The 23896-nt window shown below is 44.2% G+C and overlaps 1 protein-coding gene across 2 annotated transcripts in view; it reads left to right on the top strand.

The window, feature by feature from the left end:
• CCDC60 (coiled-coil domain containing 60) overlaps positions 1-23896 on the top strand; it is a 109269-nt gene that overhangs the window by 80091 nt on the left and 5282 nt on the right. For both annotated transcript variants that reach the window (XM_072142286.1, XM_072142275.1), the window contains 5 exons: positions 13034-13118; positions 15838-15921; positions 17133-17273; positions 17419-17553; positions 18612-18801. In XM_072142286.1, the coding sequence (XP_071998387.1) occupies positions 13034-13118; positions 15838-15921; positions 17133-17273; positions 17419-17553; positions 18612-18801 (635 nt within the window). The remainder of the gene's footprint in view (positions 1-13033; positions 13119-15837; positions 15922-17132; positions 17274-17418; positions 17554-18611; positions 18802-23896) is intronic.

Below are 23896 nucleotides of genomic sequence, written 5' to 3'. Positions count from 1 at the left end.
TGTCCAAGCCCCTGTCTCTCGGCTCCTCCCCACCCAAAATGGGCCTGGGGGCCAGAAGCGTTTACTTTGAAAAAATTATAATTTTAAAAGCAGGCGGGGTCGTTTGAATATTTCATCTAGGAATAATGGAATAGCATAGTGGTTCTATTTTTAATAGTTTTTTCGGAAATGGTTCCATGATTAGGAGCGACAGTATGGGACATGCATATTGTGCTGCTATGATTGAAACTTCAGGTCTCCAGCATGGCGGCGACAGATGGGCCGAGTTCCATTATGTATCTGGTGAAACACCCGAAAATTCTGCCTTACACAGCTCGTTCGATAAGGGGACGATGTATGGAGGCAGTAAAGTAGTAGTAGAGTAAAGGTGCTGCAGTTAAAACTATGTTAGTTGATTCTTGGGATGGAGCTGGCGGTCCGCTACCAGGCGAGCTTTCTCCTGTCCAAGCCCCTGCCTCTCGGCTCCTCCCCACCCAAAATGGGCCTGGGGGCCAGAAGCATTTACTTTGAAAAAATTTTCAAAGCAGGCGGGTCTACAAACAGCACTTCTAAGAACCTTTTGTATAAGATCAAGTGTAGTACTTTTCTTATAAGTAATTGGCTTGGTTATGGCGGGTGAGGGGAATGTAAACAGAAGCGCAAGAAGCGCTGAAATAATATTGGTAAATGATAAAAGTTTGGCAGTATATTTTGTGGATAACACAGCAGGGTGGCGACAAAGTTAACAAGTTTGATGTGGAAGCCATGAAAACAAATTCTGCCTGACACAGCTCGTTTGCTAAGGGGACGATGTATGGAGGCAGCTATATGGACGACTTTGGGAGGCAGCTATGGAGATGATGTGTGGAGGCAGCTATAAAGACGACGTGTGGAGGCTGCTATGGAGACAATTAAATTTGGATAGTGCCTGTATGTGGCAGTCCAAAAAATTTTTCAAACCAGAGGAGCAGGTAGGTGGTCCTCCAGAAAAATTAAATACATAGAGTACCTGTATGTTGCACTCCCAAAAATTGTTTAAACCAGAGGATCGGGTAGGTGGCCCTCCAGAAAAATTAAATACATAGAGTACTTTAGCTAGAGCCAGTTGGCCCTGGCAAAAAATAGCCAGTTTCCTCTGCTTTAGTGTACAAAGAGGAGGAGAAGGAGGAAAATGAGGAGGAGGAGTGCATACATTATTCAGGTTGAGCTTCTTTCACCTGGTGAAGAATGTAAATCCTGAGAAATCCAGGCTTTATTCATCTTGATAAGCGTCAGCTTGTCAGCGCTGTCAGTCGACAGGCGTGTACGCTTATCGGTGATGATGACACCAGCTGCACTGAAAACCTGCTCGGACAACACGCTAGCGGCAGTGCAGGCAAGAACCTCCAAGGCGTACAGCGCCAGTTCGTGCCACATGTCCAGCTTTGAAACCCAGTAGTTGTAGGGAGCTGTGTGATCATTTAGGACGATGGTATGGTCAGCTACGTACTCCCTCACCATCTTTCTGTAAAGATCAGCCCTACTCTGCCGAGACTGGGGACAGGTGACAGTGTCTTGGCAAAGGCCTTGTAAAGCGTACCCCTGCCCGTGCTGGACAAGCTGCCTGCTCGCCTACTCTCCCTCGCTACTTTTCCCGCAGAAGTACGCCCTCTGCCGCTAGCGCTGTCAGAAGGGAAATATTGTTTCAGCTTGTGCACCAGGGCCTGCTGGTATTCATGCATTCTCACACTCCTTTCCTCTCCAGGGATTAGAGTGGAAAGATTTTGCTTGTACCGTGGGTCCAGGAGAGTGAATACCCAGTAATCGGTGCTGGAATAAATTCTTTGAACGCGAGGGTCACGGGATAGGCAGCCTAGCATGAAATCTGCCATATGCGCCAGAGTCCCAACTCGCAAGAATTCACTCCCCTCACTAGCCTGACTGTCCATTTCCTCCTCGTCCAACTCCTCTTCTTCTGCCCATACACGCTGAACAGTGAAGGACTGAGCAATGCTCCCCTCCTCTGTCTCGCCAACATTCTCCTCCTCTTCCTCCTCATCCTCCTCCTCCGATATGCGCTGAGAAACAGACCTGAGGGTGCTTTAGCTATCAACAAGGGAATCTTCTTCCCCCGACGAGTGCAAAGCTTCCGACTTCATGCTGACCAGAGAGTTTTTCAACAGGCCAAGCAGCGGGATGGTGAGGCTGATGATGGCGGCATCGCCACTGACCATCTGTGTTGACTCCTCAAAATTACTCAGCACCTGACAGATATCAGACATCCACGTCCACTCCTCATTGTAGACTTGAGGAAGCTGACTGACCTGACTACCAGTTCTGGTGGAAGTTGACATCTGGCAGTCTACAATCGCTCTGCGCTGCTGGTAAACTCTAGATAACATGGTTAATGTTGAATTCCACCTCGTGGGCACGTCGCACAACAGTCAGTGAGCGGGCAGTTGGAGGCGGCGCTGCGCTGCCCTGAGAGTGGCAGCATCTGTGCTGGACTTCCTGAAATGCGCACAGATGTGGCGCACCTTTGTGAGCAAATCAGACAGATTGGGGTATGTCTTGAGGAACCACTGAACTATGAGATTTAACACATGGGCTAGGCATGGCACATGTGTCAGTCTGCCGAGTTGCAGAGCCGCCACCAGGTTACGGCCGTTGTCACACACAACCATGCCTGGCTTCAGGTTCAGCGGTGCCAGCCACAGATCAGTCTGCGCCGTGATGCCCTGTAATAGCTCTTGGGCGGTGTGCCTTTTATCACCTAGGCTCAGCAGTTTGAGCACCGCCTGCTGTCGCTTAGTGACAGTACTGCTGATGTGTCTAGAGCTACCGCCATGCCCATGGATGGTATTTTGGAGGAGGAGGGGTGGGAGGAGGAGAAGGCATAGTAGTCTGCATCGGCAGTATATGACCTGCCCCAGGGTCAGACTCGGTCCCAGCCTCCACCAAGTTAACCCAATGTGCCGTCAGTGAGATATAGTGGCCCTGCCCGGCAGCACTCGTCCACGTGTCCGTGGTCAGGTGGACCTTGTCAGAAACGGCGTTGGTCAGGGCACGGATGATGATGTTGTCTGACACGTGCTGCTGCAGGGCTGGGACGGCACATCTGGAAAAAAAGTGGCGGCTGGGGACCGAATACCGAAGGGCGGCCACCGCCATGAGGTTGCGAAAGGCCTCAGTCTCTTCCAGCCTATAGGGCAGCATCTCCAGGCTGAGTAATTTGGAGATGTGGACATTGAGGGCTTGGGTGTGTGGGTGAGTGGCACTGTATTTCCTTTTGTGCTCCAGCGTCTGGGGTATAGAGAGCTGGACGCTGCGCATGGAGACATTGGTGGATGCTGTGGAGGATCGTGGAGGCGAAGGTGTGGTTTTCGCACGGGAGATGTTTGGGCCGGGGTCCTGGGCAGGGGGGCTGACTAGCAGAGGCAGCAGATGACACAGGGAAAGGAGCAGTGCTGTGCCCGTCCGGAGGTGAACAGCCTTGATTCCATTGAGTGGGGTGTTTAGCATTCATATGCCTGCGCATACTGGTGGTGGTTAAGCTGGTAGTGGTGGAACCCCTGCTGATCCTGGTGTGGCACAGGTTGCACACCACAGTCCGTCGGTCATCTGGTGTTTCTTTAAAGAACCTCCAGACTTCTGAAAATCTAGCCCTCCATCTGGCCCCACCACTGCCTCTTCCAACCTGTTCTTGTCGAGGACTCGCCTGCGTCTCAGAAGCACTGTGTTCACCCAGCCTATCAACCCAGCTTGGGTCTGTCACCTCATCATCCTCCGATCCCTCAGTCTGCTCCCCCCTCAGACTTCCTGCCCTGACAACAACCTCACCACTGTCTGACAACCATGTCCTCTTATCGTCCGACACCTCTTTACACACTTCTTCCACTACGTCAACAATGTCATCATCACCCACAGACTGCGACCGGTGGAAAACCTGGGCATCGGGAAAGAGTTCAGCAGCAACCGCACAAGTGGTTTGTGACTCTGGGAAGGGTCCAGAAAACAGTTCCTCAGAGTATGCCGGGTCAAATGCCAAATTTTCCTGGGAGGGGGCAGACAGGGGGGAAGGAGGCTGAGGTGGAGGAGCTGGAGGAGTGCTGATTTCGGTGACAAGGGTGGACTGTGTGGAAGACTGACTGATGGACAAATGGCTATAAGCATTGTCCGCAATCCACGACATCACCTGTTCGCACTGTTCTGGCCTCAAGAGTGCTCTACCACGAGTCCCAGTATCTTGAGACATGAACCTAGGGAGTGTAGCTCTGCGGCGTTCCGCTGCTCCCTCATCAGCAGGTGGTGCCTCACCCCGCCCAGGACCACGGCCTCTGACCCCTGCAGTAGTTGGACGCCTACTCCCTCGTCCTCTACCCCTACCCCTAGGGTTCAACATTTTCAAATTTTTTTGTGTGTTTTTTGTGTGTTTTTTTTTGTTTTTTTTTAACAAAACGATCAGAAGAAATCACACAGCAACCACAGAAGATGATGATGATTGCTATGACTAGTTTCTAACCTACACTGACAGCACACAACAGGATTTTGTGCTGTGCCTGTGATGACTTTCAGTTTTGAAAAAAAAAATCGTCAGACTGTGCCTAATTCAATCAAACCCCTAATAAATTGTCCCACTTAGGTGTTTGAGATGGATATGTGTGTCACTAAGAGCTAAATAGAACGTTCACAAGTCTCCCTGCAAATTCGTCACAATATGGTACTAGCTGCACTACTAGTGACAGCAAGCCCAGCCACAAGCAAAGAAAAAGAAAATATTCTAGCCCTAACAAGGGCTGTTGGGTTCTTGTAGACTCACTCCTGCCTAACAGTAAGCTAATATAACACCCTAACGCTATCCCTGCAGCAGCAGCAGCTCTCTCCCTAACGGCATCCAGACAGAGAATGATGCGAGCAGCACGGGCAGGGGCTAGTCTATTCCAGGGTCACCTGATCAGGCCAGCCAACCACTGCTATCGACGTGTAAGTGTACCACGTCATGCTGGGTGGAGTGCAGAGTCTCCTGGCTTGTAATTGGCTCTGTTTCTGGCCGCCAAAAATCAAAACGGCAGGAGATGCCATTTTCTCGAGCGCGCGAATTATTCGTCCGAGCAACGAGCAGTTTCGAGTACGCTAATGCTCGAACGAGCACCAAGCTCGGACGAGTGTGTTCGCTCATCTCTAGTTGATACATACAGTATCTTCAAATGGAAAAAAGATCCGGCACTCACGATTTAGGTGAATAAATCCTTTTCCTTATTGGTTAAAATCCGGCATAGCGATCACATATTCAGGAACATCGTAATGTTAGCGATCATGTATCTGAATATGTGACAGCTATATCGGATTTCAACCAATAAAGAAAAGTATTTCTTCACCTATATTGTGAGTGCAGGATGCTTTTTCCATTTGGAGTTGCTGTAGCAGCTCGTATGTCAGGCTCAGAGGTAGTGGATCCTCTCAACCACTGCGGACAATAACACAAGCCACTACCTGGGAACGGCGTTTAAGTGGCACCTGGTTTTCACCAGAGTCCGTTGGACTTGCTGTGGCGTGGTACCACTAGGTCGTTCCACAGGCGTGACTTGTCCGCAGTGGCAGCCAAGGTCGAGGTACAGAAACGACAGACAGCCTCATAGTCGGGGACAGACAGGAGGTCAGGACAGGCAGCACAGGATCAAAGTCCTGCAACAGGTCAGGGCAGGCGGCAAAGGAGCGAAGTCAGATATGGAACCAGGGTCACAGCGGGAATTCACAGAAATAGCGCAAGGCATCAAACATAGCTTCTCTAGGGCTCGAGGCACGAGGATCCAGCAGGGCTTGAAGGAAGAGGCAGACTTAAGTAGTTTCCCAGGAAATGGCCAGCTGGCACTTTAAATCTTCTGAAGCCAGTGTACGCACGCCCTAGGAGTTAGGAGCGCATGCGCACGGCTGAAGAGGGCGGAACAGGAGCTGGGAGTGGTAAGAACGGGTGAGAGGAGCATTAGTGAGCCCGTGACCTGTGATATGGGTCGGGTGAACACCCGTGACACCATAGCAGCCTCGGGCTTTTCCTGTGCACCAGGTGAAGATGATCATCACCCTCTGGCTTTAACCCATCAAATATAGCAGTGGTGGCGAATCTATGGCACATGTGCCAGATGTTACAGCACAGCAGGAGCTCCACAGAATCCCCGGAGCCTCTGTGTCCTATCAACTGTACTGGTGTCCTGTGGCACCAATGAACTCAAAACAAGTGGCAGCACTTAGTTATACACTCTCTCCGCTGCTACTACACACAGCAGCGTATAACACAAGTAGAGAGAGGGGAGAGGACTTTGTGATTTCCTCCGGGACCTACCATCCCTGCTCAGCATGCCTTCGCATCGTAGCATTGCTACAGGTATCAGTGCTGCTCCTGCGACATTTTACACCATTACCAATGAACCAATGAATCACTTTACTTTAACAAATATACAGTGGTGGCCAAAACTATTGGCACCCCTGCTATCCTGTCAGATAATACTCATTTTCTTCCTGAAAATTCTTGGGAGCACAACCTCTAGACAAAATAACTGCGAACAACCGCTTCGGGTAACCATCAATGAGTTTCTTACAATGGTCTGATGGAATTTTAGACCATTCTTCTTTGGCAAACTGCTCCAGGTCCCTGAGATTATGAAGGCAACTTCTCCATTTTGAGATCTCTCCACAGGTGTTCTATGGAATTCAGGTCTGGGCTCATTGCTGGTCACTTTAGAAGTCTCCAGTGCTTTCTCTCAAACCATTTTCTAGTGCTTTTTGAAGTGTGTTTTGGGTCATTGTCCTGCTGGAAGACCCATAACCTCTGAGGGAGACCCAGCTTTCTCACACTGGGCCCTACATTATGCTGCAAAATTTGTTGGTAGTGTTCAGACTTCATAATGCCATGCACACGGTCAAGCAGTCCAGTGCCAGGGGCAGCAAAGCAATCCCAAAACATCAGGGAACCTCGGCCATGTTTGACTGTAGGGACCGTGTTCTTTTCTTTGAAGGACTCTCATCTGACCAGAGAACGTTCTCCCAAAACGTTTTAGGCTTTCTCAGGTAAGTTTTGGCAAACTCCGGCCTGGTTTTTTTATGTTTCCGTGTTAATAGTGGGGTCTTCCTGGGTATCCTACCATACAGTCCCTTTTAATTCAGACGCCGACGGATAGTGGTGGGTTGACACTGTTGTAGCCTCAGACTGCAGGGCAGCTTGAACTTGTTTGGATGTTAATCGAGGTTCTTTATCCGCACACTCTTGCGTTGAAACCTCTCATCAATTTTTCTTTTCCGTCTACATCTTAGGAGGTTAGCCAATAGCCGTAGGACCATGGGCTTTACACTTCTTTATGACACTGCACACGGTAGTTATTGCCACCACCTGTTAGGTGCCACAGGCAAGTTAGTTTGTTTCTCAACAGAAATAACCACTACACAACAGATAAAAAAATCTTTACAATATCTATAAATGCATGATAGCAACAACAATTAGCAACTCCTTTAATAAATATACCTTACAATATCAAAAACATGGAAAAGGGTAATACACAAACCACTGGAAAAAAAGTAATGTACAAAAGACTGAAACAAACCTTGAAAGCCTAAATCCTAATCTACCAATGTGTAAGTATTGTAGAACACAGTTAATTGTATTTTTCTTATAAAAATAATAAAAAGAAAGTTACAATTAAAAAAAATCCCACTGACCATTAAAGTCCTCGCCACTTAGTATAGTAAGATGAGGTATATATGTCACTGACAGATGGAGAGAATTTTTTTTGACTAAATTATTGGGAGAAATCAACAAACATGTATAGCATTGCTGGCATTTTAGTACTAAGAGAATAAAGTATTACACATATGAAGAGTCACTTACCTGTAGCCTTGCTGAATTAAACACAGGGGACATAAAGAGCTTAGGGATTTGTTTACATCCACTTGTATAATATTGGGGCACCTTTTTTGGTTTTTGTCTTAACAGTTAGTTGGTATTCCCCCTTGTGGGGAGCTTATGTGGAGTAATCTACAGGGGGACTAAGAGTCTGACTTATTTTAATAACAAGTCATAGAGCAAATGCATTAAAGTGAAGGAGATTACAAGAAAATGTTTGAGTGTTTGGTAACAATCCAGTCTAATCTTGCAAGAAGATGTAAGTACAGGCAGTCCCGGGGTTACATACAAGATAGGGTCTGTAGGTTTGTTCTTAAGTTGAATTTGTATGTAAGTCGGAACTGTATACTTTATAATTGTAGCCCCAGCCAGAACTGCTTGGTTCTCTGTCACAATTGTATTTTAAAAATGTTGGGTTGCCATAAGAACCAGGATTAACACTAAAGCTTCATTACAGACATCATTTATAACTGTTATAGCTGTTTATTGTAGCCTAGGACTAATGTACAGTAAATTGGCAAAATCCAGAGGTCCGTTTGTAACTAGGGGTCGTCTGTAAGTCGGGTGTTCTTAAGTAGGGGACCTCCTGTAATAGAAAAGAGGCTAATGCTACAGGTTCTCTTTACTGTAGATTTCACAGGATCCTAGTGTGATCTACTCCCAAGTGAAGAGAAAGATGTACCGTATTTTCTGCCCTATAGGGCGCACCGGACTATAAGGCGCATTAGTCCGATGCGCCTTATATATGTAATAATTACATATATAAGGCGCATCGGACTATAAGGCGCGGGGTCCGGCGGCCGGGGGCGTGGCGGAGGTCCGGGGGCGTGGCGGAGACCCGACGTGACGCGACGCGACGCCGAGACGCGACGGGGAACGCGGGGAAGGTGAGCGGGGAAGGTGAGGGGGAGGTGGAGGAGGGCAGCGGACCATACTTACATAGGTCCCCGCTACCGGAGACAGCAGATCTCCCGCTGGAGATCTCCGGTAGCGGGGACCTATGTAAGTATGGTCCGCTGCCCTGTGCCCAGCGCCATACATAGGGCGCACCGGACTATAAGGCGCACTTTGGATTTCCACGGAAATCCAATGCTTTTAAGTGCGCCTTATAGTCCGGAAAATACGGTATATAGAAATGAATAATAAATAAGCTAATACTTGCCAACTGATATGTACTGGGAAATAGGGACATCACTGTTCAAACAAAATCAATTACATTCCGAAAGTATGATACATAGCTGGCAAATAATATTTATTCTTGGTAATGTTTTTCATACGACTTGTAACTAAAAGAGGTTGACGACAAAAAGTCTTACGGTAATTCTAACTCCAGACTATTTGCCTTTCATCATCCTGGTAATGTGCCAACACAGGTTACTTTACCAGTTTACTTTACCTTTACTTTTGACGGCCTAGGCTAAGAGCAACAACTCTGCTGTGTATATTGTTAAAAGAAAATCTATTGAATACATATTTATAACTAGAGCAAAATCTAGATTTTATATACCATATACACTCACCGGCCACTTTATTAGGTACACCTGTCCAACTGCTTGTTAACACTTAATTTCTAATCAGCCAATCACATGGCGGCAACTCAGTGCATTTAGGCATGTAGACATGGTCAAAACAATCTCCTGCAGTTCAAACCGAGCATCAGTATGGGGAAAAAAGGTGATTTTAGTGCCTTTGAACGTGGCATGGTTGTTGTTGCCAGAAGGGCTGGTCTGAGTATTTCAGAAACTGTTGATCTACTGGGATTTTCACGCACAACCATCTCTAGGGTTTACAGAGAATGGTCCGAAAAAGAAGATACATCCAGTGAGCGGCAGTTCTGTGGGCGGAAATGCCTTGTTGATGCCAGAGGTCAGAGGAGAATGGGCAGACTGGTTCGAGCTGATAGAAAGGCAACAGTGACTCAAATCGCCACCCGTTACAACCAAGGTAGGCAGAAGAGCATCTCTGAACGCACAGTACGTCGAACTTTGAGGCAGATGGGCTACAGTAGCAGAAGACCACACCGGGTGCCACTCCTTTCAGCTAACAGGAAACTGAGGCTACAATTTGCACAAGCTCATCGAAATTGGACAGTAGAAGATTGGAAAAACGTTGCCTGGTCTGATGAGTCTCGATTTCTGCTGCGACATTCGGATGGTAGGGTCAGAATTTGGCGTCAACAACATGAAAGCATGGATCCATCCTGCCTTGTATCAACGGTTCAGGCTGGTGGTGGTGGTGTCATGGTGTGGGGAATATTTTCTTGGCACTCTTTGGGCCCCTTGGTACCAATTGAGCATCGTTGCAACGCCACAGCCTGAGTATTGTTGCTGACCATGTCCATCCCTTTATGACCACAATGTACCCAACATCTGATGGCTACTTTCAGCAGGATAATGCGCCATGTCATAAAGCTGGAATCATCTCAGACTGGTTTCTTGAACATGACAATGAGTTCACTGTACTCAAATGGCCTCCACAGTCACCAGATCTCAATCCAATAGAGCATCTTTGGGATGTGGTGGAACGGGAGATTCGCATCATGGATGTGCAGCCGACAAATCTGCGGCAACTGTGTGATGCCATCATGTCAATATGGACCAAAATCTCTGAGGAATGCTTCCAGCACCTTGTTGAATCTATGCCACGAAGAATTGAGGCAGTTCTGAAGGCAAAAGGGGGTTCAACCCGTTACTAGCATGGTGTACCTAATAAAGTGGCCGGTGAGTGTATACTCATGTATAAATCCAAAAAATGTGCTGAAAAACCTCACCTCGGCTTATACACAAGTCAATTTAAAAAAATAAACTTAATACTCAGCCTCTGGCGCCAGGATCATTGGCGCGGCTCCTGATCCTCGGCGCGGTTCCCGGCGGCGCCTCCTCTCTCTCCTTTCTTATCTAGCCGGCAGAGTCGCGTCCATGCGATCTCGCGGCCAGCGCAAACTATGATGCGTCAGTGTTGCCACTGATGATGTCATCACTGGCAACACTACCGTATCATAGTGTGCGACCAGATCGAATGCATGCGACTCTGCCGGCTAGAGAAGATAGAGAAGAAAGAGGAGAGAAGAAGAGCCGCCGGGAACCGCACCGAGGATCGGGAGTGGCGCCGAGCATCGGGGGTGAGTGAGTTGCTGTAGGGTGAGTATTAAGTTTAATTTTTTTTATGTGCTTTGCATACAGGGGGCTGGCTGGCTGTATACTATATGGGGCTGGCTGTATACTACAGGGAGCTGGCTGGCTGTATACTACAGGGGGCTAGCTGTATACTACGGGGGGCTGGCTGTATACTGCGGGGGGCTGGCTGACTGTATACTACAGGCGGCTGGATGGCTGCATACTGCACCCTCTGCTTATACTCGAGTTAATAGGTTTTCCCAGTTTTGGTGGTAAAATCAGGGGTGTCGGCTTATACTATAGTATATATGGTAGATATTTTTAATATATATTTTTTTTTAAAGATTTTTATTGGTGATAAATTGGAAGTCCTGGCTTTTTAACATCAGGCAAAAGACGTCAGCAATTAGAATCCAGAATTTTCTTTTATTATACAGTCTAAATTGTCATAAAGGTTTTTTTTACATGAAAGACATAGCTCATGTTGGTCACTTTTAGGCTGATTTAGACAACTAGGTGCGGTTACCAGAGGTGGGACCAAAATCTATCAGACTTTAATGGTATATCCAACTGAAGAGGAGAATCCTTTAGATAAAAAGAATGAACTGAATACAATAATTCGGGCCGAGAGGTTTCAGCACGTTTATGTTTCCATTGAAAAGTGAGTTCAAAAGGAACTGTTCCACATTGTAACATTTATGGGGGGTAATTGAAATCTGCAATCCACTCTAAAAAAAATAGAGGAAAAACAATGAACAACGAAGTGGGAAGATCATATGCAATTGAAGTAGGAGGTTTGGAATTTTTATCTTTAAAGCGAACTGGTCATCAGGAGTTCCCATTTTCACATAAGGTTCCCATAGCGTCTTTAAAGGGGTTTTCCCACGAAGAAAAGTGTCAAGCTTCAGTGGTAGTGGACCCACTGGACCACAGCTAACAATGATGTAAGCCGACACCTGGGACTAAAATGTAAGTTGTACCCAGTTTTCACCAGAGCCCACCGCAAAGTGGGTTGGACGACAACGTGGTACCACCAGGTCGTTTCATAGGTGTGGCTTTGTCCGCTGTGGCAGCCAAGGCGAAGTACAGTGACGTTGAGCAGAATCGTAGTCGGGGACAGGCAGGAGGTCAGGACAGGCAGCACACGGTCAGAGTTGGGGACGTAGCAATAGGACAAGGCAGGCAGCAGAGGAGCGTAGTCAGGAACGGAGCCGGGGGGCGTGGCCCGAGGACCGAGATCAGGAGCGGGGACAGGGGAGAAGCACGGATCCCACGCCAGGGTGTAGAGGGGGTCACGGCTGAGCCCACAACCTGAGATATGGGCCGCGGGAGCACCTGTGACACAAAGTTAGGCCCTATCCACGGCCCTATATAAGCACATTGGGAATAAGTATTCAAAAATCGGAAGTATGCAAAATCCTGATGATTGGTTCGCTGAATGTAGCAGCATCTGGTTTCCATCTTTTTGTACCGATTGATGAAGCTTTAAAAATAAAAAGTTTTATTCACCATGTGATGGTGAATGGACACAACACACAACTATATAGGGACATAATACAGGCAGTCCCCGGTTTATGTACAAGATAGGTTCTGTAGGTTTGTTCTTAAGTTGAATTTGTATGTAAGTCGGAACTGTATATTTTATAATTGTAACCTCAGCCAAAAAAATTTTGGATTGTCATAAGAACCAGGATTAAAAATAAAGCTGAATTACAGACACTTGTGATAACTGTTAAAGCTGTTTATAAGGCTAAAGTACATGAAATTACCAACACCCAGAGCTCCGTTTATAACTAGGGGTTTTATGTAAGTCGGGTGTTCTTAAGTAGGGGACCGCCTGTACAATAATTTAGTGGAGTGCAGCTTTAAATACCTGTGAAGATAGTTTATATGAAGTGGCTGTCATTGTTTGTGATGAATAGGAACTGACCTACTGTAATTGATTGCTGAAAAAACTGATACCGAATACTTTATGTCTTGAGTGTAATGTTTGCAATTATAATACATAACCTTTATTTTTATGCTGTCATCTGGATGGATGCTGATGAGAAATATTACTTTTCAGATATGCAGACTTTACTGCAGATGATTGCAGAAAATGTGACCAAAGAGTTAGATGAGGAAAATAATTGGAAGAACAATATTGTAAGGTATGTATAGAAAAATGAAGACTAGACTAGGATTTGTTGACTTCTCATACTGTTATATATCCAATAATGTTTTATAAGGACTTGAGTAAATACATCAGCCTTTGTTTAGATATGCTCACATGCTGCAGTCCTGCAAGTAAAATCTTTCCAATACAGTTCAATTTTGCATTGGGTAGATGCATGGTATAAATATAGTCTGTATTTAATGTATCACCAACTATTCCACTGCAGGGGTTTTGTTCATCCCCATAAACAATTAATAAAAGTTAATCTGTAAGCTATGTGTACTCCAAAATGGTGCCACTGATTACAAACAAATCTACAGAAAACAAGCCCTTAAACGGCTATGCCAACAGAAAAATAAAATGGGTATAGATGGTGAAAATAAACACAATTTACACATTGTTGGGTCATTTTTCAGAATCTGTGTCCCAGTATAACAGTATCAAGGCATATTTGTGGGATGACTTGTTTGTACAGATGCCATTTTGGAAGACATATAATTAATAGTAAATATACATTACATTAAGTTTTAAGGAAATTATGTTGAAAAGAAAACAAAAATACTTGCCATTGCTTTTGAGACCTACATATATACAAAAAATATTCTTTTTGTTTTTCTATAATTGTCTCTGGGCTACTATTAATATAAATTTGTTGTATAATAATAATGTTTCCATAAGGTTTTTTTGGTAAAACCCCCACTGTGTTGGTCAGCACTAAGCAATACTGAGAGGTTACATGGGTTTTGAAATCAATAAGTGGCCTAATTATTAGATGTAGAGAAAACCATCTGTTGAGAAAATCTTATCCAATCACTCCATTTGTGATTAACTTAACACTTCAGACAGCTCTTTCCACTCAGTAGTGGATTATAATATACATTACATTTGGGAGGCAGCCCGAGGCCCAAAGGAACCATGGAGACCCAAACCACACACACTTTTTATACTGAGGATCTTCATGCATGTAATCCTCATACATCTGTTCCTGCTCTCAATACACATGTACTCAAGAGCCATTTCAGGACCTTCAAAGGTCCTGAAACTGGAGATTAATAGCAGACATTAGGGGCACATCTTCAATTCCCCAAAGAGCTTCATTCTAGTACCATATGTAGGAAGTAAATTCTAATATTCGTACAGCCTAGAGCCCATGGCAGTCTTAATCCATCCATTTCCAGTTACAATGGGACTAGAATCTTGGCTTTAAAACAAGACCAAAGCTCTGGCTTTAGCCTTAATAGCAAAGTTAGAGCTACTAGGGCTTCACCTCCCATTGCAGTAACAGAGCTCCAGGTAAGGCTGGTTTCACATCTAGTTTATTATACAGATAGAGTAAAGGGATTGTGGAACGGCACCGTGTAGGAGGCGAAGGTGCAGGTCTTCACATAGGGCCCGACACGACCCTAAACTGTAGGACAAAAACTGAAGAGGATGAAGCAGCACTCCAATTAAGATGAAAAAAGTGAAGATTTATTCCACCATAAGAGCGACGTTTCACCTTATCATTAAAGGCATTCTCAAGCATAGTTTATTATACAGGTTTAGCATGTAGACCAGGAAAACTCCTGGTGTACACATTAAAAGTGTCCGTAGACGTATTATGGCAGACGGAGGCATTCTATTTCCCATCTAGCAGGAGGCACTACAAGTACTTTTCTATTCTGCTTTCTGTTGGCAAACACTGTTTACACTCTTCAGAGTCCATAATAGCCAAGGGGGAAAGATATAACTGTATTGCATCCATCCCCAGCCTCCGCTGAGTCTATGCTCTGTAAAGTCCCTAGTGATATACATTGTGGCACATTTACTTACATTGCCGCACAAGTTCAATGAAAATGCATTGTCAGTCTATAATGCACCGTGAAGCAATTCATTAAGACCATGCACCAGAAATCATGAATCTGTCGTTTCCCTTCACTGGTCCAACAGAGTTCACCATCTGTTTTGTGGAGCACCTATAACGTAGGGTGTGCAACACAATTCGAAAGTTAAAAACGGCGCTCGGTCCAAATCAGTCAGACGTCCAACAACATGCTCCCTAATTTGTGTCGCATGGAAGCCAGCATAGCTGTGCCACAAAAGGGTTGCATGCGCCACAATCTCAGCGCCCGTGCAAGCCGTTTTAGCCATGACGTGAACAGTGCTGCTTAACAGAGCTTATTCATGCACAAATATTTCTGGTTGCGCTGTAGAGACATATGCACATGATAGTGCTTTTAAATGTTTTTAATATGTTTGGCAAATATTGTTACATAAATTTACCTTTAGCACGTCACACTATCTGGTTGTATATGGAATGTGAACAGTCCGACAAAAGTGCAGCACACTACCCTTAGTAAATGAGCCCCATTATCTTTTCCATCTAATGACAGTTACATCATTTAGGAGACAACATAAACACAGTCAGTGAAGACCTTGTTCACTCCTATTAGGGCATAATTTACTCATTCGTGGGGGTCTCAGTGATGAGACCCCCCACACATCACAAGAATGAGTCGTCCAATGGGGTCCCAGGTACCTCAGTCAGTAACCGTGGACAGGGCCTAACTTTGTTCGTGGGACGACCCCTTTAAGTCCTATTCTTGATTACTAAAGAGAGATTTGGAGTAATTGTTATTGTGTTAAATGGTTGTAAACAATATATATTATTTAATTCACCTTTGATGTTAATGGAGTGATGGGAGAGTATTTAAGGCCCTTTTTTTCTCTTACAGTGATGACTCTCTGGCTCAAATCACAGAGACAACAATTAAAAAGGATCAAGGGAACATCAAAAGCAGCACACAAAGACCAAAAAGGTTAGACATGGCTTATTATAAAAATGTGTCTCTTCAGATAAATCTAGTCATACTATTGTGCGCCTAGCAATATAGGGTCAGAACATGTCACAGCAACAATCTCTTTCTCGACCAATCAAATTGGATCCAAAACATATAATTTTGACAGGAGAATCTTACAAAGATAGACTTCATATAAAGCAAAACCCTGTCCATACATAAACAACAACAGCTCTCAAGTACACACTTTTACATTGGGAAGGGACTCAAATGCTCTTAAAAGCTCTGGATAAGTTGTTTTAAAAAGTAGCACTAAGTTTTAGGCTACATTCTGCACTATTTATTTATTTGCAGCATTCTCCTTTTCATACACTTACTCATGTGACTGTTTCCTTCCCTGCAAGTCACCCTGGAGGTGATGTATCTGTGTACAAGATGCTGCTGCCTATACTAGCCGCACAGCTGCATCCATTTATTGATTTCTCTTTAGCCCAATGGGCTGACAAACGCTTATACAGTGCCCCCGGTACAATGACCTCTATATAAATAACACTGACCCATCACTACATCCCTACTGACAATAGATGTCACAGCTTATCTCCTCCCCTCACTGTACAATGACCTTTTATATAGATAACACAGTGACCCATCATTACATCACTTATGACAGTAGATGATGTCACAGCTTATCTCCTCCCCTCACTGTACAATGACCTCTATATAGATAACACTGACCCATCATTACATCACTTCTGACAATTGATGAGGTCACAGCTTATCTCCTCCCCTCACTGTACAATGACCTCTATATAGATAACACTGACCCTTCATTCCATCACTATTGACAATAGATGATGTCACAGCTTATCTCCTCCTCCCCGTACAATGACCTCTATATAGATAGCAAAGCATGCCTAGAGGGCACACTCAAAATCCTCAGTAAGTCCTCTCCAGACCTTTGCATATCACGTAATGTAGTTAACTGAGGTCAGGATAGATGGCAGACCTGATAATAAAAAATTACATTTAAAAAAATAAACAATTCACAAAAAATGTACATTTTGTTATCTGGTTTAAAAGAAAATAAATAAAAGTAATCTTTTTTCACAAAGCCTTTTAAAGAATAAAGATATTAACATAATAAAGAGTCTTAACCATTCATAAAATGCAATATTTTGTATTGGCCAAAATGTAAAAAGTCTTTTAATTAAGAATTATTTTTTTTTCACCAGTTCCCCTGCCCCCCATTTGTCACCTACAAACCTCTTCATAAAGAAGAAAAACAATCTGTCCTGTGAGATGAGGGAAACATTCCTTGACGTGGCTGATGAAGCAGATGTCTACTTACATGATAAGGTGGAGGCTATGGAGAGGCAAGTACAATCTTACACCCGAGCAGACATACCTATTTATGGTACACTGTACTTGATGCTTACACTGAAGTAGGATTATTACTCAAGAATTATCCACGGCAGCCATCTGTCCCAACCTCTGTAACACCATTCAGTTCTTTCATAGGAGACGTCAGGAATTCAACACCCAAAAATATCGATCATTAGATACTATTACTAACTTTCGTCAAGATCTGGAGAAGATGCGAAAAGCCTATCATCATGTGAAGGAAGAAAAAGACTTCACAGACAAAAGGAACTGGTAAGTTATAGAGTTTTTTCTTTTAGGACACGCAATCCACAGGTCACTGGGAATTTAGCCGCTCCAACCCAGTGGATGGAAGCCTTTCTTAATAGGGCAACTTAGGGAGACTTGCTCCTCCATTTGGCCCTCCAGTTTAGCAGAGGGGCCCAGCGGTCCGACCCCCCAGGGATCAGACATTTATTGCCTATGCTGTGGATAATGCCTTTAATGAGTAAACACTTTAAAGATGCTGTAAACACTTCAACATTTTAATCTTATACCTGATGTGTCATATTTGAAGCTTTAGAATGTATAATATTTGTAATGAAAGTAATTATCTGATATACTGCAGGAGATTTACTAATTCCATCATTGTCAAACTGTGCAGTGCTGCGTAATCTGTGTGTGCTATATAAATAAAGAATTATTTAATATTTATTTATATCTACTATGTTTTTATGATTAACTGGTCAAAGGGTTGTGGCTTCTGTTTAGAGGCATGATTAAATATGTGCTGAAAAATTTAGCTAACCAGTAAGTGCTATATCATTAGAAACAGGGGGGACATTTAACAGGGCTCGAAGGGGTGGGCACGGAGGGGGCGCTGCTGGCAGTGCAGTGGGTCTTTGTGGTTCCTGTCCGAGCCTGCACACTCACTACAGCTAGCGACAGATGGGACTTTCATCAAGTGACGGCACACGATCACGGTGTTTGCAGATAGGCCACATTTATCACACAGCAGCATCATCATCTTAGATAAGCATCTCTACACGGCCTGGTCTACAACTATGATGTCTGAATGTTGGTGGCATAAGGGGTAAATTGATAGGAATTGCGACTATACAAGCCCTGATAATTCCCCCTAATGTGTATAGCTTAAAGGAGCAAGCCGAGTTCCATCCATTCGGATGTCTCTCCTGAAAGCAATAGTATCACTATTAAACCTGTTTAGGTGTTGTGAACCTATTCTACGTTATTAACAATGTAAAAATGTAAATGTAATCTCTATGATTTATAGACAGCTCATCTGTTGTACAGTATAACTTTTTTATATAAATTCTACTCTACCATTCCAGGTTTAATATACTGCTTTCCAGGATCCCATCTGTTTTGAAAAACAGCCAGAAAATACACACAATCTTAGAAAAACTGGAAAAACTAGAAGAAAAACAGTTCATTAGAATCCGGCCCCACTCCTTCCTGAAGGTTCTGAATGCTCTTCGTACTTGGGAATTGTGCTCTCCTGACATCAGTGTGGCTATAGAGGTGAGACTATGGATCCTTATTATCCCTTCTTATTATCCATGTTCTATTGCAGCATCACAATCGCATGAAGATTTGCATTAAAAACCACACAGAAACTCCGCTCAGGATGGTGAGGATTTTCTTTGCTGCCAATTTCAGTGCAGGTTTCCATCTAATTAAAATATGGATTGTTTCTGCGTCAGAATATTGTCATGTTGCTGATAAATGACATCATCATCACTTGTCAATTTTTCTGCACGGAAATACGGTAATCTGTGCCAAATATGAGACCCTTAAAATCGCTTATAGTAGAACTGTAGTGTATTATGCATCAAATTTTAAGGATGAAAACCCACATGGAAAAACCATTTGTCGTAAGTGCTGTGTGTTGCTGGCATAAGAGACCATGTATAACCTTTCACAAAGACTTATTCATATTTATAAATCTCGTTTTTCCCACTTCTACATATTATTTTGAGTGTCTTGAGTACACTGTTTTTGTCTCCATAGATTACTATGAACTGTCACCATGTTTTATATGAGATTTGCCTGTAGCATGCTAACATGGGCTATTACTAGTATTCCTGCTATAATGTAGAGTGAATTAGCTGCCTCAGGCAGAAGGAACTAATATACAGTAGGAAACAGCAGGGGAGGACATATTGTGACTTTCTGGGATGGTTTTCAGAATTGCTTCTCTTTGCTGTCAATCAGCAATGTGTCTTCTACTTCATCACTGACAATGTAGGACCATGTGGTAACTCATCAGTCAGTGACTTTGCCATTCATACTTCCCCCTGGTAATATACTATTATTCTTATACTTTATACCGAGAGGGGATGTAACTATTTATCATGTCATCCATTTCCCAAGATGAGCGGCTGTGAATGACAGTAAAATTCCTTAATGAGCACGGAATATCATACTGACATTTAGAAATAAAAAATCAAGAACACCTTGTGTATTGTAAGGCCTTCCTCCTGTCAATCAAATAAGCGTGGATATAAAAGCATGTATTCACACAGTGTGGCTGTGCTGCCTTAGGTGTTTTTTAAAGATGTTTATAAAATAAAATGTAAAAAACCTGGAAAAATACACTTCAAAGATGTGTGAAAAAATACTAAAAAAAAATCATAGCATTTTTTTAAAAGCTGTTAAGCTATACACAATTTTGAATGAAGAAAGCTTTTAGAAACTGGCTTCTCTGTTGTGTTTGTGTAGTTGTTCCGTTGTGCTTCTGTTGTGCTTCCGTTGTGCTTCTGTTTTTTCGGAAGACTTCTTTTTTTTCTTCTGTTATCGCAAGCATGAAAAAAATAGGAGAAGCTCTAAAATTCTTCAACGGATCCAGTGAAAACAAAAATGTAAAAAAAAAACATGTTCTACTGTGTGAATGAGCCCTGGTAGAAAAGTTTCAAAGTTACAACTATTGTACTTGGAGCGCATGTTATTTGGAAATTCTAATAAATAAAATATAGTTGCATAGATTGTAAGGATTCCATTATTTTCCATTAAGGACTTTTTTAGTTTTTTGAGATTAAGGACAATACACAATTTTCATTTTTTGTACGTTTGCATTTAAAAAGTTTTTGGGTTAGCAACTTTAGGGGATAAATGCACAATGTTTTTTTTTTTTTTTTGCTTCTGCACAAAATTGTGTGCTTAAAAACAGATACAAATATAATTTTTTTTACATTTACCTATTTTTTTCTGACTGTAAAAAAGTGTTACCCTAAAACATAGATTATAATACGGTTTGGGATTTCATGCCATTTATTTTGAGATATATATACACTCACCGGCCACTTTATTAGGTACACAATGCTAGTAACGGATTGGACCCCGTTTTGCCTTCAGAACTGCCTCAATTCTTCGTGGCATAGATTCAACAAGGTGCTGGAAGCATTCCTCAGAGATTTTGGTCCATATTGACATGATGGCATCACACAGTTGCCGCAGATTTGTCGGCTGCACATCCGTGATGCGAATCTCCCGTTCCACCACATCCCAAAGATGCTCTATTGGATTGAGATCTGGTGACTGCGGAGGCCATTTGAGTACAGTGAACTCATTGTCATGTTCAAGAAACCAGTCTGAGATGATTCCAGCTTTATGACATGGCGCATTATCCTGCTGAAAGTAGCCATCAGATGTTGGGTACATTGTGGTCATAAAGGGATGGACATTGTCAGCAACAATACTCAGGTAGGCTGTGGCGTTGCAACGATGCTCAATTGGTACCAAGGGGCCCAAAGAGTGCCAAGAAAATATTCCCCACACCATGACACCACCACCACCAGTCTGAACCGTTGATACAAGGCAGGATGGATCCATGCTTTCATGTTGTTGACGCCAAATTCTGACCCTACCATCCGAATGTCGCAGCAGAAATCGAGACTCATCAGACCAGGCAACGTTTTTCCAATCTTCTACTGTGCAATTTCGATGAGCTTGTGCAAATTGTAGCCTCCATTTCCTGTTCTTAGCTGAAAGGAGAGGCACCCGGTGTGTCTTCTGCTGCTGTAGCCCATCTGCCTCAAAGTTCGATGTACTGTGCGTTCAGAGATGCTCTTCTGCCTACCTTGGTTGTAACAGGTGGCGATTTGAGTCACTGTTGCCTTTCTATCAGCTCGAACCAGTCTGCCCATTCTCCACTGACCTCTGGCATCAACAAGGCATTTCCGCCCACAGAACTGCCGCTCACTGGATGTTTTTTTCTTTTTCAGACCATTCACTGTAAACCCTAGAGATGGTTGTGCGTGAAAATCCCAGTAGATCAGCAGTTTCTGAAATACTCAGACCAGCCCTTCTGGCACCAACAACCATGCCACGTTCAAAGGCCACAAATCACCTTTCTTCCCGGTTTGATGCTCGGTTTGAACTGCAGGAGATTGTCTTGACCATGTCTACATGCCTAAATGCACTGAGTTGCCGCAATGTGATTGGCTGATTAGAAATGAAGTGTTAACGAGCAGTTGGACAGGTGTATCTAATAAAGTGGCCGGTGAGTGTATATATATATATATATATATATATATATATATATATATATATATATATATATATATATATATATATATATATATACCGTATATTCCGGCGTATAAGACGACCCCCCTACTTTCCTGTTTAAAATATAGAGTTTAAGATATATTCGCCGTATAAGACTACCCCTTTTCCAACGCATACAAAACACCGGTAAAAATTAAAAAAAAAACAGATTTGAATTTAACATGGTCCTTTTTTTAATTTAAATTCTTATGACATGCAGGTATATAGCAGGAAAACTGTCGCTCATAAACATAAGGCATACAACAACAACATTACCATCGGTATGCATAAAAATATTGAACACCTCCTCACCAGTAGCCATAATTAATGTCCCCCCCTCACCAGTATCCATAATTAATCTCCCCCCCTCACCAGTAGCCATAATTAATGTCCCCACCCCCAGCAGTAGCTATAATCAATGTCCCCACCCCCAGCAGTAGCCGTGATTAATGTCCACCCTAGCAGTAGCCATAATCAATGTCCCCCCCACCAGTAGCCGTGATTAAATGTCCCCCATAGGTAATATCCCCCCCCCAAATAGCCATTTCCTAACTTTCACCTATGCCCCCCCCCCAAATAGAACAAGGGCCCCATAGATTTAAGCAAAATGAAAAATGAAACTTACCTAGTTATTCCGCTTCTCTTCGCGCCCTCTCTCTCTTCTAAAGATCGGCGCAGGCGACGGCTGATGACGCGTCTGCCAGGTCAGGTGCCGGGTCATAGACCTCAGCAGACCCGGCGCAGGCAGGCGCGTCATTAAGCCTGTGCCGGCGTCGATGGATGAGGTGGGTGGGAAGGTGGGTGGGACGGGGGCGGATCGGGGGCCGTTCAAATTTTGAATTGTGACAGCTCCGGGCCCTCCTGATCCAGTGCACGGACCAGATGCAGAACAGTCCGTGCGCTGTAAGGGAAAGGCCCGCGGCTGTCACAATTCAAAACATCTGCCCGCTGTGCTGCGCCGAGTTATCAGCGCAGCACAGGGGTCAGGTGCGGGCCTCGGTACCGCGATCGGTACGCCACTGTTTGAGGCTGCCGGCAGCTTTGCCGGCAGCCAACGCTGTGAAAACACCCGCGATCGGTGCTAGCACCGATCGCGGGTGTTACCGGTAAGCCTTTGCTGCAATATGCAGCAAAGACTTACCGGCTATGGAGAGGGCTCAGCCCGTGAGCCCTCTCCATGCAGCGCGACCCGACCGCCGCCGTATAAGACGATTACCGGCGTATAAGATGACCCCAGAGAAGACAGAAGATTTTTCTGTCTTCAAAAGTCATCTTATACGCCGGAATATACGGTATATATAATATGACACCCAGTAATGGGGTAACTGGGTGACACATAGAGGCCACAGACCAGCTGCCTCTATTCTCTGCACAATGCTGGATCCACAGTGTTGTGCATGACAATCTTAGTAAGTAATATTTCTGTCTTTTCTTCATGGTCAAAGACACTAAAGGCAGCCTCAGAAAGCCCATGGCATAAATATACTATTGTGCAGGCTCTAGGGCAGTGATGGCGAACCTTTTAGAGACCGAGTGCCCAAACTCCAAACCAAAGTCCATGTAATCATCGCAAAGTGCCAACACGTCTATTTAGCCTAAAATACACACCATACCACTCTATAAGGGACATATAATACTGCTACATGATGACCATTACCAGTACAACAAGATAAATATCACCATACTGATAATAAACAGACCACAGAAAGTCCAACATCACTAATTATATCACAAAGCAGGAGCAAGTACAGCAGAGAACACTACCCCCATCCAGTGAGAAACACTACCCCCATCCAGTGAGAAACACTACCCCCATCCAGTGAGAAACACTACCCCGATCCAGAGAGGGACACTACCCCCATACAGTGAGGATCACTACCCCCATACAGTGAGGATCACTACCCCCATCCAGTGAGGATCACTACCCCCATCCAGTGAGGAACACTACCCCCATCCAGTGAGGAACACTACCCCCATCCAGTGAGGAACACTACCCCCATCCAGTGAGGAACACTACCCCCATCCAGTGAGGATCACTACCCCCATCCAGTGAGGATCACTACCCCCA

Source organism: Engystomops pustulosus, chromosome 1, assembly GCF_040894005.1.
Source record: "Engystomops pustulosus chromosome 1, aEngPut4.maternal, whole genome shotgun sequence".
Taxonomy (NCBI): Eukaryota; Metazoa; Chordata; class Amphibia; order Anura; family Leptodactylidae; genus Engystomops; species Engystomops pustulosus.
Note: the sequence above shows the minus strand (reverse complement) of the source record. Positions and strands in the feature narration are given on the sequence as shown.